The following is a 20,717-nucleotide window of genomic DNA, read 5'->3' on the forward strand; positions in this document are numbered from 1 at the left end:
AAATCTTGGCAAGAATATTGAGAACTAAATTGCTATACGGAAAGAATCCTACATGAGTATTAGGACGGCTTTAGAAACGACAGATCTACTGTAGACCAAATCTTCTCATTAAAGGAGATACAAACGACTTGTTATGAAGGTAAAGTTCCCCTGCATGTTTTGTTTGTTGATTTTAGACAAGCATATGATAGAGTCGATAGAGTCAAAATGTGTCGACCAATGGAACATTTGGGTATACCAAAGAAACTGATCCCGCTAGTTAAAATGACACTAAATAACCACGTGTGAAATTGCTTGGCAGGGTCACATATCAGATCAATTTACGGTTGCAAAAGGCTTGGGACAGGGAGATCCTTTATCCACTACATTATTCAACTTAGTGTTAGAAACTGTAATCAGAAAATGCAGCATGAAGGTGGAAGAAACGATCATGAAAAATGAGCACCAGTGCTTGGCATTTGCTGACGATCTAACGATCCTAGCAAAAACCGAGAAAGAATTAAGGAGAGTTGTGAAGAAAATCATTGAAGAAGCACAGACATTCGGATTGGAACTAAATGAAGACAAAACCAAATATATGATCATGGGAGGGACAGAAGGAAAAAAAGACTTTAGTGCGAGGTCTGTAAGTGGTAAAAGCTATAGTTTTAAAAGGGTGGACAAATTTGAATACCTGGGTGTAGTTGTCGATGAAAATGGAAAAGAGAAATGGGAGCTCGAAGCCAGAATAGCAAAAGGGAATAAAAAATTAGATAGTTTAAGAGCCCTACTAAACTCAAAATACGTTTCTAGGCAAGGTAAACTCAGAATATATAAAACAGTAATTCGACCCACAGTAACATATGCCGGTGAGACATGGACATTAAACCAGAAGGAAGAGGATACTCTGGAAAGATAAGAAAAGAAAATATTGAGACGCATATTCGGAGGACGAAAGACAGAAGATGGTTGGGAGAGAAGAACCAACAATGAATTAATGGCTTTATATAAAGAACCTACCATTACCAAGTTCGTCAAGTCAAAAAGAATCAGATTGTTGGGACATGTGGAAAGAATGGCAGCAAACAGAATGCCTAAACTAGTAATAACCAGAAATAATCGGCCCCAAAAGAAGAGGTAGACCCAGAACGAGGTGGATTAGTAAAGTGGAGGAAGACCTTAAACACGTGAAGGTGAGGGACTGAAAAAGACAAGCACAAAATAGAAGCCAAATGAGAAATATTGTCCACCAGGTCCTTCAGAGTAGTTAAGAATGTTGTATATACATATTTAAATTAAAGTTTTGTTTAAAATAATTGTAATTAGTTAATATTAGGATTATGTTTTAAAAAAAATGCCCTAGGCCTTAACGACCTGTTGTGCGTAAAAATAAATAAAACTACCGCCAATAGTCAAACTGTTACATGTTTAGTATATGTATACCGATTTTCTTGCAAAAATGAGATTTTAAATTATATTTTTGAATCGTTAAAATATAAGTGGACTCACCTTTTTATCAATAGACTTGATTTTTGTTTCGCTACTTTCGGCATATTTTCAAAAAAGAAATTATTTTTATTTTATAAGCACAATATTCACAATCACAAGTTACCTACCTGCATGTTGGCCCTATTCTTTTGATAAATAATTCCCAGATGGGTTTTCTCAAACAATAAAACTTGTAGATTTAGTAGATATTTGTAATAAAATTATTTCGTAGTTACCTTACCTAGTACCTGCTATGAATAATTCCAAGAAACTATTATCTAAATATGTATAGAAAACCATTTTATTTATGTGATTTTTTCAAATATGTGGCAATATGCTCTTAATCAAGTAAATATGAATAGCATATGCATTTATTAAAAAACCCAGAAATATTCTGCATATATATATATATATATATATATATATATATATATATATATATATATATATATATAGAAATGTAGCCATAAGCTCCCTTACTATTAAGAATCAGCAGATTCCGATATCCGACGTTATAAATAGGAAGACATCAATATTTTAATTATTATTGTAATTATAATGTTTCAATAGTCAAGTTTAAATCATTAAATGTAGTAGTTTGTAGAATTTCTCAAAAATTGTAACTTTTTATTTCGAAATAAAGATTTTTTTTTGGGAATATCGACGTCGAAGAAACATTTCTGGCGCTGCGAACCACAGGATATTTCATACAGAAACATAGTCGTTTTTAGTTTTATTTTAATTGAATTCTTAAACATTCACATTGAATTTATTATTTATTGTTTATTAAATTTATATTATTTATAACATTTTACTTCAACGAATTTTTTATATATACTTGCATTTATATTTTTCATGTTTGCATATATTTTATGAGTACATTGAATGATATTTCCCAAAATAGTATCGAAAATTTAAGTTTACTATTCGACAATTTAAATCTAAAAATAAAAAGAAATCTACAAACCTCTAAATCTAAGCCTGCATCTAAATTACGTTCCAAAATGCCGATGACCAATAGCGATATTGCTAGCCTTTGCTCAACTCTGCCCGAATTCTCTTCTGGAGACAACCTCTCCACCTTTATCAAAGCAGTAGATAATTTAATAGTTTTCTTAGGCACCCAAGATTTAAATCCGTCCCAAGAATTTATCTTAAATTCCCATATCGTATCTCGAATTAAAGGAGAACCTAGAAATTTCTTAAACTAGTCTAATAAAACCAATTGGACAGAAATTCGTCCAGCATTATTAACTAAATACGGAGACAGACGTTCCGAAGACATATTAGTAACACAACTATCCACCACCGTCCAAAAACATAGTGAATCCTACGACAATTATCATCAGAGAATAACTACAAATCTGAATGATTTACTCCAACACATCACCCTAAACGATAATCCCGCGACAGTAACTTTTAAAACTCCATACTTCAAAAACATTGCCCTCAAAACTTTCTGTACCGGAATCAACGAGCCTTATTGCGAATACTTATCGCATTTTGAATTAAATTCCCTAGAAGAAGCCCTTCAAAAGTGTATTGCCTACGATAACCACAAAAATCAACAACAATACATGAACTTCCTTAAGAGCCAACAAAACAAAAAGGCCCCACTCAAAAATAAACCCTATCAATCTTCGAATAATCAAAGATCCACAAACTTCCAACCCACATACTCAAACTTCCAACCCACGCATCCAAATTATGTGAGACCTTCAACTCACAACACAGAGCCCAATTTTAACTTCACTCCACAACAGAACTATAATTTTCCTCAGAGACAAAATTTCAGTTCTCACGAACAAACTCAATCCTTCCAACGAAACAATGTTCCGAAAAACAACCAACAAAGATTAAATAAATATAAAGCTCCTCGACCCCAACCAAATTTTGCTACTCCAATGAGCGGTGTTCAAACTACCACAACCAGAAACCATCAGCCCATGACAATTACAACTAATAGAAGCCACAATTTTCACATAGACTCAAATGATACCCAATATTTCGAAAATGATTTCGAAAATTACGAATCCGAACAAGAGCCCGATTTGCATGATGAAAATCATCAGGATTTTCAAGCCATCCCGTTAGACGATCATCCACCCCCTGTATAAACCTACATAATATTGAAAGTTCCCCTGGGTTACCCTGCTTCGTTACACCCAAAACACATCTACGCGTTTTAATCGATACCGTCGGTTCCCATTCAATTTGAAATCCGCGAGCTCTCAAACTATTTGATAAAAATCATATTTATCGAAAACCTTTTTCGCTAACGTCAATGAAAATTACTTCCAAGCACGACTTAAATATTAAGACGCCACTATTCCTAGAATATGGAATTCCACAAACATTCGACGTAAAAGTCGCCGACTTTAGTCAGCACTTTGATATCCTCCTTGGAACTTACGAGCTGAAAAGATTCCACGCCACAATTAGCTACGCAACTCATACTTTAATCTTTGAGAATCCTCATGTTAGCATTCCATTTGAAACTTTATACCAAAAAATTCCAGTAAGCGTTCATAATGGTGAAGTTTTATTGCACGAAAGACACTTTCAAGGTATCAAAATTCCCCATTCTATTCACGTTGCAAAAACGGTTTTATACACACTATCGACTTACCTATGCCTATGAAATTTAATAAGAGAATCGAAGTTGAGAACTTTTGTAATTATAATATAGTAAAAATTCCGACGACGCATTTTAATGAAAATAAAATCCGTACTTCGCACTTAAATAACGAAGAAAAGTATAAAATTATAAATCTTTGCAAAAAATATAAAGATGTATTTTACGATGAAAACAAAAATTTAACTTTCACGTCAGCTGTTAGACACGAAATTAAAACGAAGGATGAAAATCCGATTTATGTAAAGGGATTTCGGCATCCCAAAGCAATGCAGGAAGAAATAAAAAAACAAATAAATAATTTATTAGATAATAAGATAATTCGACCGTCAATTTCACCGTACTCAGCTCCAGTTTGGATAGTACCAAAAAAAGCTGATGCCTCAGGTCAGAAAAAATTTAGATTAGTAATTGATTACAGGAAGCTCAATGATCATACTGAAAGTGATCGCTACCCACTTCCTCAGATAGATGAGATACTGGATAACTTAGGAAAAGCCAGTTATTTCACAACATTAGATTTAGCTCAAGGTTACCATCAGATTGAAGTTCATGATTCTATTCGGAAAACAGCCTTTTCAGTTCCGCATGGTCACTTTGAATTTTTACGTATGCCCTTTGGTTTAAAGAATAGCCCAGCAACATTCGAAAGGTTAATGGACAATATTCTTAGGCCCTTTATTCATAAGTTTTGCTTCGTCTACATGGACGATGTCATTATTTTTTCCAAGTCACTGCAAGAACACTTAGTTCATATTGCGACTATTTTTGACACTTTCAGAAAAAATAATTTAAAACTTCAGTTAGACAAATCTGAGTTTCTCACGAAAGAAGTTTCTTTCTTAGGTCACGTAGTGACAACCGAAGGAATCAAACCTAACCCAGCAAAAATCGAAGCTATACAAAAATATCCTCTACCAAAAACAGTAAAAGAAATTAAATCATTTCTTGGTTTAATCGGTTACTACCGAAGATTCATACCCAACTTTGCAAAAATAACGTCCCCATTTTCGAGATGTACTCGAAAAGGAGCAACTATCGACCCCACAAATCCAAATTATTTAGAATGTTTTGCAAAATGCAAACAATTGTTAACTAATTCTCCAGTCTTACAATATCCAGACTTCGAAAAGCCTTTTGTACTGACTACAGACGCCTCTAATATAGCTATAGGATCAGTATTATCTCAAAATAATCACCCTATAAATTCCGCAGAACAAAACTACTCCACTATTGAAAAAGAACTTTTAGCCATACTAGATTCTTGTAAACACTTCCGTATGTATTTATACAACCAAAAATTCACTGTAGAAACAGATCACAATCCTCTCGTATGGATCTACAAAATTAAAGACCCCACTTCTAGATTAGCCCGATGGAGACTTAAACTAGAAGAATATGATTTTGAAGTTAAATATAAAAAAGGCAAAGAGAATCAAGTTGCTGATGCTCTTAGCCGAGTCCAAATAAATGCCCTAAGCTCGAGTTCAGAATGTGCTGAACCCCCGAATTCAGAATGTGCTGAACCACCCGACAATTTCGACATAGACGATTTCCTTGCCGATTTTGACAACTTACAAAACAGTACTAACACACAACCATCGAGCAAAAAGACAAAAGAGGGAATCTAATCGTTATGAAAAGGCGACCAAAAAAGTGGCCTCTGATGGCGGACATATCCGGAAATGCGAATGCGCCAAATTTAAATTTTCCGACACTTATTAACAGTAGCTATAAAATAGTTTTCAGAATGTGTCTTAGACGAGAAATTTTAATTAAATATTAACGATAACAGTCTAAAATGTGAAACAATTGTTAAAAAACTTCAATATAAATAAGATTTCATGTGACAGTTGGGACAAATAATAACATAACCCAACTAAATTTGATTTCTTAAACAAGGAAAGACTCTCTTTCCTTGTTTAATTTGGCCTCTCAAGGTGGCACTTCCTGTCTAACAATATTTTTGCCCCCACTACCTTTACATTCCCTCTTTTGTCTTTTTGCTCGATGCACACAACATACATCAGTTGAGAACCCTATCACTGGAATAGAGATTTCACCTGAACCAATTAATTTATCCTCAAACCAAATTATTTTTAAACCAGAGTCAAATAATTTTGAAATTAAATACAAAAGAATTTTTAACAAACACCGTTACACTGTCACTTTGACAAATAATTGGAAAACAGAAATAGCAAATACCTTCCAAAATATCCTTAGACCAAATCAAAAATTTGCAATAACAATCCCTCACGAATTTAGACCTTTTATCTGTAACTATTTTAAAGAAAAAATAAATTCCACAGTCAAAGCAATATTTTGCAATATACTACTTCAGGACATAGAAGAAGAAAACCAACAAATAGAATGCATAAAGAAATATCACGTAGAAAATCACAACGGAATAATTGAAACCTACAAACATTTAAAACAAAAATTTTATTGGCCCTCAATGCAGACAACTATTTCTAATTTTATCAATAAATGCGAAATTTGCCTAAAAAATAAATACGAACGACGCCCTTGTAAACTTCCCCAATTAGGACCGTTGTTAGGTCAAAAACCTTTTGATATATTACATATCGATCTATTCCACTGCAATAAAAACCTGTATCTCACAATAATAGATTCTTTTTCCAAATACGGTCAATGCTATAAGCTCACCGACAAAACTTCCATTTCGATACTAAATAAATTAAGACACTACTTTTCGCACCACAATTATCCAAAAAAGATTGTATGCGACAGCGGCACCGAATTTAATTCCGCAGTCATTAAAGAATTCCTAAATATCCACAAAATCGAAATACATTTTACAACAGTAAACAATTCTTCCTCAAACTCTCCAGTAGAGCGCTTTCATTCAACTCTTATTGAAAAACTTAGGACCTTACAAGCCCAAAATCCAAATGATTCGTTAGACGACATTCTAACACACGCCATCCTTATTTACAACCAATCAATCCACAGTTCCACAGATTATTCCCCGTTCTCAATTCTGTACGGACCCTATGCAGAAAAAATACATTTCGACTTTGACCTTCCGATATACGAAACATATAATCAAAGACATAAAGAAGAACTCCAACCCTTTATTGCAGAACTATATAATAAACAAAAACAAAAAAGACAACAACTTTTAGATAGACAAAACGAAAATGCCGAAGATATTCCGGAAATAGACCTTACAAAATCCCTATATGTTTCTAAGAAAAAACATAAGTCCAAATTACAAGCCCCTTTCTCCACTATTCATCCAGAAACACAAGACAAAACAAAAATAATCGGTAAAACAGATAAACAAAATTTAACAAGCACTCACCTTAAATATGTAAAACGAATACGAAAACATGTAGGCAAACCTACTCAAGACCCAAATTTTTCACAGGACAATACTCGCCCTGGTCCATCCACTGAGTATTCAGAAGATTCTGAATAACGATTTAAATCCAGACGACTCTGAGTTAGACTTGTTAAAATCACACATAATCTCTTTAGAAAATAAACAAAACGAAATCATAAAAAAATTTAATAACCAAATATCTTATGGAAACTCTTTTAACACGAGATTCGATAAACTTTTAGAAAAACTAAATTCTGATAATTCAATTCTCATATCTGCACTCAACAAATTATCAGCTGATTTTGACAGCTATATCATTCTACACAATGAGATAATAAATCTCCAAAATATAAACGAATTTCTAATGAAACTTATAAGAACCATTACTTTATCTGAACTTAATATCTCCAATATAGAATTATTCACTTTAAAGGAAATAATATACCTTAAAGAGAACCTTCTCAAAATTTATCCCAGAAATTCAATTCCCAATAGTAATGAACACCCTTATGAACTTATAGAGTCAACAAAAACTTTAGTTTGTGTAACTTCAAATACAATGCTCATAATAATTAAAATCCCTATACTCCATGAAATTCCTTATACTACCTATAAAATCTATCCCATTCCAAACAAAGATCATGTTATGATTCTGCCACCTGCAAGCTACTATACAAATAATAAATGGTTCAACACTTGTATAGGACAAGGCGATAACATAGTTTGTTCCAACTATGTACAATCCAAATGTAACATACCCAATGTAGATAATTGCACAAAAACATTAATCACAGAGAACTTTTTCCAAGAAACCAGCAAAGTCATATTGCTAGGAATAGTTCACCCAATGAGAATCCAGCAGATAGAAATTAATTCAACCAGCCTCTTGACGACAGATGTACCAATAATGATTGAAGGTATCCAATTTAATAAAAAGACGTCTCAAGACATTTCCATTCCAAAAATTGTTCTGATAAAATTAATACCAAACCATGAGATGAAAATTGAAAAATTAACAATCCCAGAGACACATGGCCAAATTCAACCAATAGATACCATAGAAGTACTACCCCGATTATCAATAGGACTGAGCACCACTTCTGTTGTAATACAGTAGACTCCCTCTATAACGAGAACTGAAATGGCAGACTAATTACCTCGTTATAAGCCGATCTCGTTATATCAGACAACAGTAATACTGTGCATACATATAAATATGTAGTTTTCTAAAACATTAACTTCCTATAGTGAAGCCATTCGGAGCAATATAAGATGCTAATAAATATTGTTTGAATGGCGTATTTGAAAAAAAGTTGTTACTTTTATTGTCAATGAAATGCATTAAACCAAAAAAGAGTTGTTTACTTTTATTGTCAATGATATACGTTAAAACAAAAAATCTGTAATTACATTTTTTTCCAACTACATAATGTATAAAGCGTAATTTCAAGGATAACATTTCATTGCATTTGCAATTGGAATAAGTCTGTCATTTTTAACTGCTTTAAATTGTCCAGTACCATTCTATCGATCATATTTTCTAAAGATGTGAAACAGTTATATTTATTGCGCAAAGAAGTTTATTGCGGGCGGCAGTTAAGTTTATTGCGGGCGGCAGTTAAGTTTATTGCGGGGCAGTTAAAACGGTATTTATTTATAACCACGGCCGGGCCAAAAACGTAAAAAAACACGTTTTTCGATCTTATTTTCTCTCGTTATAACCAAATTGTCCTCGTTATAGAGGGTTATAGTGCAATAGAAATTTCACGGGACATCTAATGTACCTCGGTATAAGCGAAACCTCGTAATAACCGTGTTCGTTGTAGAGGGAGTATACTGTATTTTTAACTATTTTAGCTTTCCTAATAATCTTCCTAATTAGGAAAAGAAAACGAATTTCCAAAATCCTATTTGGAGAAAAATTGCATCCTGCCCAGATCCAGATATTAGACGAGCTGATAGCCGAAGTAACCAAAACTTCGAGGACGAAGTCCCAACCAATGGAGGGAGGAGAAATGTAGCCATAAGCTCCCTTACTATTAAGAATCAGCAGATTCCGATATCCGACGTTATAAATAGGAAGACATCAATATTTTAATTATTATTGTAATTATTATGTTTCAATAGTCAAGTTTAAATCATTAAATGTAGTAGTTTGTAGAATTTCTCAAAAATTGTAACTTTTTATTTCGAAATAAAGATTTTTTTGACGTGACAACGTCTTAAATTAGGTTGTGGCTCGGAGTCATTCATGAAAAAGTGTAACGCCCGCTCACGTCTGTTACAGTGAGTCACCGAACGAGAGGGAGGCCCGCCGGACCGGCGAATGCCTTGCGTCTCTCTCCCACTCAAACATGATCGGTCCGCTGCGCGCGCAGCACTAGAGAATTAGGCGCGTTGAATCGGTGCGTGCTTCCGTGCTTGTGTCTCTGTCTTTCTCGAGCGTTCTTGGCGTTCAAGACACATTACAGCAGAAACACTTCCTTTCATTTCATATTTCTCCTATCATCGTCCTATCCTCAACAAAATCACTCAAATAGAAATTAGTTAAGTTTAAGTTTACATGTACAATGTTTTAGTAAACAAAATATATTTCTATAGTTAAAATTTGTGCAATTCTTATTTTCATTCAATTCCTTGTTCCTATTGTGCAATTTAATAATATTCATATCAATAAATATTCTACCGAGAAAAAGACGTTGTCACGTAAAATTTTCGCCCGTAAAACCGACTTTACAGGCAACCGATTTTTTGGGAATATCGACGTTGAAGAAACATTTCTATATATATATATATATATATATATATATATATATATATATATATATATATATATATGCATTTTGCATATAATCCAGTCTCTAGATATAACACAACAGCAACACACAACTCAGGTGGATTGACAATTACAACGAAAATTTCCGAAGGCTGAAGGCGGGCAAATGCATTGTTTTCGGAGAGAATATAAGAAATAGCGGTTGAGTTTACCGAAAGTACAAGCTGATCATATCCGCAAATGTCAAACATGGAACAAAAAATTTCGGTATAGCAGTGTTGGCATGTTTTTATAATGTAGATGCTGTATGCTTCAAATATAAAAAGATAAAGCTTTAGAAAAGTACATTTTATTTATATTATGTTATGAATTCTGCAATTTTTGATTTATATAAAACAACAATAAGTAAATATTTGTTTCTTTGGTAATTAATTGCAGTTAATTATTAGAAATTTTTTTAGCAATTACCTTTTGATAGATTAGGGGATAGATTTGGCAATCGTCAAATCAGCAGTTGCCAGATTACAACAGCTGTTTGCAATTAATCTCGAAAGAGACAAATATTTACTCGTCATTTCTTCATATAGATTAAAAATTGCAGAATTCATAAAATACTATAACCAAAATGTACTTTTTAAAAGCTTTATCTCTTTATATTTGAAGCATACAACATATGCATTATAAAAACATGCCAACACTGCCAAACCGAAATATTTTTGACATTTGCGGCTATATTCAGCTTGTACTTTCGGTAAACTCAACCGAAATAGCTTCTTTTATTTTAAATAGGTATTATGGCAAAATTTATAAATCACAATTTTGAAATAAGTAATTTATATTAATAAATAAATTATTATTGTACATTTGAAGAGGTTAGGCAGCTCCTACCTTGCTTACCCTGACGGGCCGCCCCTGAAATCGACGTTTATGGTATGTAAATAGATATTTAAAGTTATATTAGATTAAACGACTTTAACATATCGTTCACTATCAAACACATAGTGTTACATATTATGTAATGAGTCTTTGATGTAATGGAATGCGTAGTATTATCATCATGCATTTCGCCATATCCATCACGGCAGCCAAACTCTTGTTTATAACTATAATTAAAATAATTATATTCTAAAATATACCAATTTTTATTTGACTGTCGTTTTATTGATAAACACGTTAAAAGTACTATCTTCAAACTTATTAACTTTTAGAAAAGCTGTGCGCACTGACTTTACCACAAATCCTCCAAAGTTATTTAGAGTGGAATTAAAAAAACCATTTAGAGGAGCACCTTATTGGGAAAAGCACATCGTGAAAGAATTTCAACTTGATAAAAAAGTAAGTATAACCTGAACTGTATTGAATATTTTATACTAAATTTTGGATTGTTTAATCATATAAACACAACCATTTAAAATGTAATTAAAATTCACGATTCGCGATAAAGACAAATCTAGATCCCAGAGGAAAATACAAACACAAAACAAAAAGCTTATCTTATCTTATTTGACGATGAAACGTAAAATACATTTTAAAAATTTGCTTCCAGTAACAGAAAAGGATAGACAATTTATCCGAAATTTGACGAAAATACGCACAACACTAATAAAATAATAACACTATAAAAATAATATATAAGAAGCACAATAAGTTTAATTAAAGAGATTTTGTAAAAGAGAACTTTTACAAATGTACTTAGACTTAGAAAAATAAAACTACAAATTTATATAAAAATGAATATCACTAAATTGTAGATCTTTTTACCTCACTAATTATCTCATTCATTATGCAATTTTTTTAAATATTTTAGATTACACATACGAAGACGGTTGCGTTTCGATTTAATTTGAGTCTCTCTAAATCAAAACGCACCGACTACTCTGGCAATTATAGGAAAAATAATTACCAGAGTATTCCACCAGAGCATACAACCGTCTTCGTATATTTATCGTCCTTACTCGACGCAAAGAGTACAAGAATGATGGTAATTTACATGGGTAAATTGTTGATGCATAATTCCGAGCATCGCTCTGAATGTCTTGATTAAGCTTGGGTATACAGTTTACTTTAATTGCTATCGACACATTTAACTTTAGATTACCTCTAACTTTCTTTGATTATGGCTAAACTATGAAGTATACAGTGTGTAAAAGCCAAATGGAATAAATTCATTATTTAGGTTACTGTACATATTTATAAAAAATCCCGAAACACGTCAAATTTAAACTATAACTTGACATTCTTTAACGTGAAAATGCAACCCCTACCTTCAACCCCCTTAGAATGACAGGTACAACCCCCAATTTTTAAAATAGGAAGTATATGCTTGTGATATATCGTTTGAAAGGTCTTTTCATTCTCCATTTAAAAATGTTGTCGCTTTCAAGTTTATTAAGATTAATTAAGATAAAATAAATTAAAATCATGTGGTTACCGAAATTCGCTAAAATATACTCAAAACTTATTTCCTGTTTAGGTCTTGATAATGAGAAAGTGAACAAAAACCATAGCAATGTGGTTTTTAGATGGTAACCATTAAAGAACTTTAAAAAGAATTTCCGTGGCAACGTTATTTTAACACGCATTAGTAAATTGTTTTATTTAAGTTGTCAGTATTTTAATTTAAGTAAAAAGTTCGTTCAATTCAATTCTGAAAAATGGTTAGATTAACAGAAATGCATAAAATAAGTTTTACAAATGATTGGTTACGGAGATAACACCCGAACACAACAGGAAGTAACTCGCCTATTTCATGAGAAATTTCCTAATTTACCGCCTATATCCCAAGGAACAATAAGTAAAATAGAGAAGCAGTTTCGCGAGTTTGGTCATGTAAGGCAGATAAAAAAAGCAGCTGCCAACGCACTGAGTGATGAACTCAAATTAGATATGTTGCTTGAGTTTCAGGAAAATCCACATACATCGAGTAGACAGGCATCCACTACATTCAATGCTAGCCATACATCGATAGTAAACATATTAAAAGAAAATAAATTGCAACCCTATAATATGATACCTACTCAGGAGCTCATGGAAGACGCTTTTGATAGAACTTTTTTTTGTGAGCAAATGATGGATATGTTGGATAACAATATTATCCGATTAGAAGACGTTATGTTTTCTGATGAGTGTACTTTCTCACTTAACGGTCATGCTAATCGGCAAAATTGCCGCTACTGGGTCACGGAAAATCCTCACTGGATGAGAGAAGAACACACTCAATACCCTCAAAAGGTTAATGCTTGGGCAGGGATTGTAGGAAACAATATCATTGGTCCCTTTTTCATTGAGGGCAACTTGAATGGCAACAATTATTTGGCACTACTTCAAAATTATGTCATTCCAACGTTGGCAAATTTATATCCTGATCCAGGAAACCCTCAAGTTCCAGCGAATACGATATGGTTTCAGCAGGATGGAGCACCACCACATTACCAACTTAATGTCCGGCAGTACCTCGATACAATATTTCCCAATCGGTGGATAGAGAGGCGAGAATCGATTGAATGGCCAGCGCGATCACCTGATCTTACATTATTAGATTTCTTTTTATGGGGATATGTGAAGAGCCATGTGTACAAAACTAAACCTTCTGATTTAAATGACTTAAAAGAACGAATAACGCTTGCGATTAGGTCGATCACGCCTGTTATGTTAAATAATGTTAGAAGACAGTTTTATTTGAGATTAGGATGTTGCCAATACGTTCGCGGTGAACATTTTGAACATCTACTTCATTAACATTCATAGTTCTTTTTCGTGTTCTACATTTTATTACGTTTTGCATTACATTTTAGTTTTTGATTGTATTGTAGCGAATTTCGGTAACCACATGATTTTAATTTATTTTATCTTAATTAATCTTAATAAACTTGAAAGCGACAACATTTTTGAGTGGAGAATGAAAAGACCTTTCAAACGATATATCACAAGCCTATACTTATTATTTTTAAAATTGGGGGTTGTACCTGTCATTCTAAGGGGGTTGAAGGTAGGGGTTGCATTTTCACGTTAAAGAATGTCAAGTTATAATTTAAATTTGACGTGTTTCGGGATTTTTTATAAATATGTACAGTAACCTAAATAATGAATTTATTCCATTTGTCTTTTACACACTGTATAAAAAATATTTCAAACAAAACTGATGTATAACAAAGACGTCTATAATTTAAAATTGTTTTCGATTATACAGTGACAGAACAACGGAATGAACCAAAGTTGTTTTTTTTTTAAATGGAACACTCTGCATATTAAATCATGTTTAAATATATTTTTGTTTATTTATTTTTGAAATATTGACTATTTTATTGAGTAAAACGGTATTATTTAAAGGGCTGTGGGTTATTTTTAAATAATTTAATATCCTTGACATCGAGCCGTACAATATATAGTGTGATCACTATTTTCAGATAAAAAATCTTCTCATTTATTTTAATGGGCACAGTATTACATTTTGTAGAAAATTTCTTTTGGTATCAGGTTTTATATACCTAGCATGTTTCGTTTTGTAGATATTTAGAGAACTATAGAATTTGTGTCTTTGCAGATTTTTTAATAATAAGGTTTGTGTTGCTACTGAAATATCGCAAACATAAATTATAATTTAATTCTTTAAACATAAATCAAAATATCAAAAATTAAAAAAAGTATGCTATTAAAAATTATTTGAATTTAATAACGATAAGCTATATTTATAAATGGATTATTATGTTAATAATAAATGTTGAAAAAGTTACCCAATATGCTTAACATATTTATTATCAACCGTATAACATTTATTATCAACCGTATACAGTCGTATACGGTTGATAATAAATGAGTACAGAACGTATTGTACCGAACATGCTTATTTCGACGTAGCCCATATAACGGTTGCATCTCGAGACGACGATCTGTGTTCGGGAATCTTCCGGACGTATCGACCGGGATGGAGATAGATTCGCCAATGCAAGTGAATAGAGATGGGCTATTCCAGAATATTCTCGTACATAATATAAGCAGCGCCTTTATTAAGTGGAGTTGATAAGATATTATCGTACTGTAAACTTATAAATAAATATATTTATATAAATTAGAACCGCTCGTTTTATTGAAACACGGTTGGTGTCTTATAAATAAATATATTTATATAAATTAGAACCGCTCTTTTTATTGAAACACGGTTGGTGTCACGGTGTAAGATTTAAAATTAAATTCAGCAGTGACTTTTGAACGTTTTAAAAGTATTGTTCGTCGGGAACATCCGCGTTGTTCGGTAGTGATCGTTGTAAAAAAAGAACATAAAAAAAGTACGTGTGTGCCTGACCAAAGATGCGGCTTGCAGAACTTTCAGTAAAACAGTTACGTGAACAACTAGAAGAAAGGGATGAAGACTGCAGCGGGTCCAAGAAGATCCTTCAAGAACGACTGAAGGATATTCTAAACAAGAATGGAGATATCCGAGATACATTTCATTTTCAATCAGCAGAAGAAACAGTTTTAACGAAGATCGAAGAAACTTATAGAAAAAATGACGAGAAATTTAAAAATGTTTCTCAAATGATCGAAGAAAATTCTAGAAAAAATGATGATATGTCTCAAATTATTAAAGAAGCAGCTAGACAAAATGACGAGAAATTCGAAAATATTTCTAGAAAATTCGACGAAGCATGTAGTCAGAACAATGAGAAATTTGAAGAAGTTTCTAGAACATTCGATAAGATACAGAAAAATGTAAACGACAAGTTAGAAGACGTAGAAGAGAAGATCAAACAATTAGAGACCATGATAACCAATACAAAAGTGCTACCACCAGTTAATGCAGTAGTTTTAGATCCTGTAGTGAAAGAAGATCAGCTAGAGACGAAGCGAAACATCATATGACATTCAAATTGCCACCATTTGATGGAAAGTCTTCTTGGTCCATATACCTTAGACAATTAGAAGCCATTGCGACAGCCAATCATTGGACAGAACAAGAAAAGGCTGTTTCCTTGACTGCTGCTTTACGAGGTGATGCTGCGGATAATCTAAGATCGATTCCTAAGAGTCAAGAAAAATGTTACCAGACCTTGTTCACTCGACTAGACAAACGTTACGGAGATGCCCATCTACAACAAGTCTACAAAGCACAACTAAGAAGTAGAATTCAACGAGCAAGTGAAAATTTGTAAGAATTTGAAGCAAATGTTGCTCGTATAGCGCGGTTGGCTTATCCGGAGGTACCAGACCACATGTTGGAAGAAATTGCTGTAGATATCTGTCAATGGGTTGAGAGACAGTGAACTACAGAAATCTTTACGACTAGCAAGACCGAAAGTTTTAGATGAAGCGCTCGCCATTGCCTTGGAACATGAAACAGCTAGTCAAACTTCACGAACCCATCGAGTAAGAACCATTGAAGAAGGCGACGAACCAAACGATGAACGTCTGGAAGAAATGGCACGAAAAGTAGTTCTTAACACGATGCCGAAGACACGCGAGCCCAGATGTTGGAATTGTGGTGACGTAGGTCACATTCGCCGTAATTGCAAGAAAATGATACAACAGTCGGAAAACTAGAACGGGTCGACACCAAGGGGCAACTGCCGACCTCGAGAAATATAGCCCCCATAGTAATTGTTAACATTACGTCCTCCGGTGGAATTCATAGCTTGTACATCGAGGGTCGTATCAATAATAAATATACATGGTTTTTGGTAGATACAGGTGCAACAAGAAATATTGCACGTCCACAAGTAGTACGAGGCCATCTTAAATTATCGCCTGCAACAGTAAAGCTTAGCAGCAACTGGTGAGATAATTAATACATATGGCGAGGCTATTATGTCAGTATCCATTGGCCAGACCACGTGAAATACAGAGTATTAATTGCAGAGATCTCCAACGAGTTCATATTGGGGATGGCTTTATTAAGAAAAGTTGGGGCATCAGTGGTGAAGAGTTGCCGTTTCATGAAGACAAAGAAGATGTTATCAGCTTACTAACTACTTGTGACGTAACAATACCTGGTAATAGTGAGAAAATTCTGATGACCAGACCTGATGGTTAGTGCCGAGAGGGAAGTTTAAGGATGGTCGAAGATGTGGACAATGCCGAGTTCCTAACGGCAAAAGCTTTGGTGAGAGTTCGAGATGTCGTTTCTGTAAGAGTTATGAATTTAAAGGGAACTGGTATTAAGTTAAGTAACAGAACTTTGATCGGACAGTGTGTTGCCGTGGCTTCGATTTGTTCTATGAATACTAATGAGAAATCATCGACATCTAAGTATCCAAAGGAGCTTGTTGAGATAATGATTAAAACGTGCCATGATCTTGATGATGAACGAACTAAAAATGTGAAGTCTATGCTGATAGCATTTCAAGATGTTTTTGCCATTGATAAGAAGGATAAGGGTAAAACAAGTATAGTAACGCATAAAATTAATACCGGAGATGCTCAGCCAATCAGACAAAAATCTAGACGACTTCCATTTGCGAAAAGAGAAGAAGCCGAAGATATTATCAAAGACATGAGAAACAAGGGCTAATTGAACCATCAAACAGTCCATGGATATCACCAGTAGTTCTATTAAAGAAGAAAGATGGTTTAACTCTTTTTTGTATTGACTACCGACAGCTCAATTGCGGTAACTAAGATATCCTTTGCCCAGAATAGACGATACATTGGATACTCTCTTTGGTTCTCGTTGGTTCTCCACACTCGATCTAAAAAGTGGATATTGACAAGTAGACATGGTTTGGTTTATATAATGGCCCTGCTACATTTGAAAAATTAATGGAGGCACTTTTAAGAGGTCTAACATGGAAAACTTGTCTGGTTTATTTGGATGATATAATTGTGGTTGGAAGATCCTTCGATGAACATGCCAATCATTTGACAGAATCCTTTCAACGATTGCGGGTAGCGAATTTGAAGTCCGAAGAAATGTCACATGTTTCGACGAGAAGTGAAGTACTTGGGACATATTCAAATTCTTGGGAATCCAAAAATTGAATATTATATAGGGTGTTGTATTTGAAATAAGAAAGTTGGACCACTGTTTCATGACACACTGTATAAAAAGTTTTTATGGCAAAATAATATTGTACAACGGAGTATATTTCCAATTGTAACTGAATGTATCCGAAAATAGAAAGCGCTATTGTGTTTTTACCTATTAAGCGATGTTTTGAAGATGCATACAGATAATAAAAGTTAAATTTAGTTAATGCCTAGAAATTACAAAGAGAAATTTGTTTGGAATATAGATTAGAAATTTGATTTTTATAGAAGGGTTAATGAGTAAAATAAAATGGGAATTTTGGGAGGTATACATAAACCCATTACCAATTAGCATAAATGCCCTCGTATATACTACAAACTCATCACCGCAATAAAAGCAGGGATTTTAAAATAGACCCGGAGAAAATGCAAACTGATTACTGGCCTACCTGCACTCCTTGGCAGGCAGATAGTTGCAAATCGCTAAGGTTTGATAATTTGAAAGAATAATCCAAGTCCGAATGCAAATAAAATACCGAAGTTGGAGACTATTTCAGATATAACCGGAAATAGCACATGCTCACAAATATTTTTATTAAAAAGTTCACTATTAAAAACGTATGCAGCTGAATTTTCAGATTTCAATTTGCTTCAAATAATTTCTGAATTTAATAGATTACCAAGTAATAAATAAAACGGGAGACTATTATACCAAGTAAACAACAAATGTAACAGGTAACAGGCAATCTTCCGCATTAGAAACATGAGAAAAGAAGGGCACTTGATCCTGAGTTTTTGAAGAGAGAGGTTGTCTACGGTTAGTAAATAAAAGTTTTACAAGTAAAAGTTAACATGTATAAAATAACAAAATTTAAAAGTGATGATAGTGATTGGTCAGCAGATATTTTTCCAGTTAAGCAGAAGTTTGTAACATCTGCAAGTATAAAGAAATTGGTTTTTTGATAATACATATATTATCGACACAGGATAAAATATTGGTCCGAATACTTGAGGTTTAAAAGCAAATAAGATTAGAACTGATAGTTAGTGAATTGGATCCAAATTACAAGATAGCAGGACAGGGAAGGTGAAAAGTTAATTAAATTGTTAAAGAACATTTCTATAACTTAATTTCTTTTTGAGGATCAGGGATAGTCATTTATAGTTCATACTTTTAAAATTCATACATGGGAAACAATATAAGAACATATTATAATTGTAGAAGTTGAAACGAATCATAAAAAGTATTTGTTTTTTATGTTATTTAAATTTGTTTTACCATTTATTTTGTATTAAAGCTATTTCATTAAAAGTGCGCCGACATATGTCATAATTAGAGCAATAGTTCGTATATGTAAACTATATTGATTTGGTATAATAGTATTTCCCATATTTCAATTTTATCCATTTAATATTACTCTATATTGGAAATAATTAATGTTAAAGGAGTTAAGTATAAAAATCGAAATTTTCACTCATAAAAATATTTATTATTTTGTGGAAATAACTAAAATCACAACTCATGATTGTCTATTCTAATTACGATCTTTTTCGATTCGCTGTGAGTAGTAGAGCAAGCGGGGTTCAAACTCACTTTGGTAACCTGTCCATCAGGGTCTCCGATGGAACGTATCGATGGCCTAGTTTGACCTTGGGGATGTACAAGAAGTACAAGAAGTGATCGACAATGACCAGAGGGTTGTAAGAACTGGTCGCTTATCGCTTGATCTCTTCTTCTTCTCTCCCGAAGAAGTTATCGACAATGACCAGAGGGTCGTAAGAACTAGTCGCTTATCTCTAGATCTCTTCTTCTCAGCCGAAGAATTGTCACCTACGTTACCTGTATGTTTTTACACCTGTCTCACTTGTCTCTTCTTTGTCTTACCTGTCCTGAAGAAGTAAAAGAATCGGTCGACAATGACCAGAGGGGGGTGTCTTTGAGTGGACCACCTTGTATGTCGAGTGCAAAACTCATCGCTTATCGCTTCATCTCCTCTTCTTTTCGTTAAATTTGTACAGGGTGATCGAAAAAATAAATTTGTATTGAGACTTGGAAATATTTTAGGTGTTGTTGCGTTAAAAATTTTTTTTGTGTACGATGCTTGCTTAGATATATCTGTCTAGCCTAGCCTAGCCTAGCCGATCTTATCTTTACTTTTGAAACTTGTAGGAAAAGGAAAAATAACTATGTATCACATAAATGCTTTATTGTGTATATATATTTTAATGATATATGTGGGTAGATGTAAATAAAACAATATTGGATTGATACTATAAATTTTATTTGTTTTGAAACAAGTTATTTATTTTAAATAAATGTATCCAGCAAAATTTTGTCAGTAATCAAGATGTGTCTTGAGGTGTACATGCTAGACGAGTTTTATTCAAGGCTCTCAACTTTTAACAATTGGAAGGGGAATAAATCTGAAATAGAGTTAGCTGCTTGTGGATTTTACTTTCTCCAAGTGGAAGATATAGTAAAGTGTTTCAAGTGTGGCGTAGAGATTTACAAATGGGAATCAAATGACAATATA

The 20,717-nt window shown here is 33.3% G+C and overlaps 1 protein-coding gene across 1 annotated transcript in view; it reads left to right on the plus strand.

Moving 5' to 3' along the window:
• The window catches only part of mRpL30 (mitochondrial ribosomal protein L30), a 57,234-nt gene that overhangs the window by 20,144 nt on the left and 16,373 nt on the right, over positions 1-20,717 (plus strand). Inside the window, exon 2 of the mRNA XM_072526039.1 lies at positions 11,433-11,559. Coding sequence (XP_072382140.1) covers positions 11,433-11,559 — 127 coding nt within the window. The remainder of the gene's footprint in view (positions 1-11,432; positions 11,560-20,717) is intronic.

This window comes from Diabrotica undecimpunctata, chromosome 3 (genome assembly GCF_040954645.1).
Source record: "Diabrotica undecimpunctata isolate CICGRU chromosome 3, icDiaUnde3, whole genome shotgun sequence".
Lineage (NCBI taxonomy): Eukaryota > Metazoa > Arthropoda > Insecta > Coleoptera > Chrysomelidae > Diabrotica > Diabrotica undecimpunctata.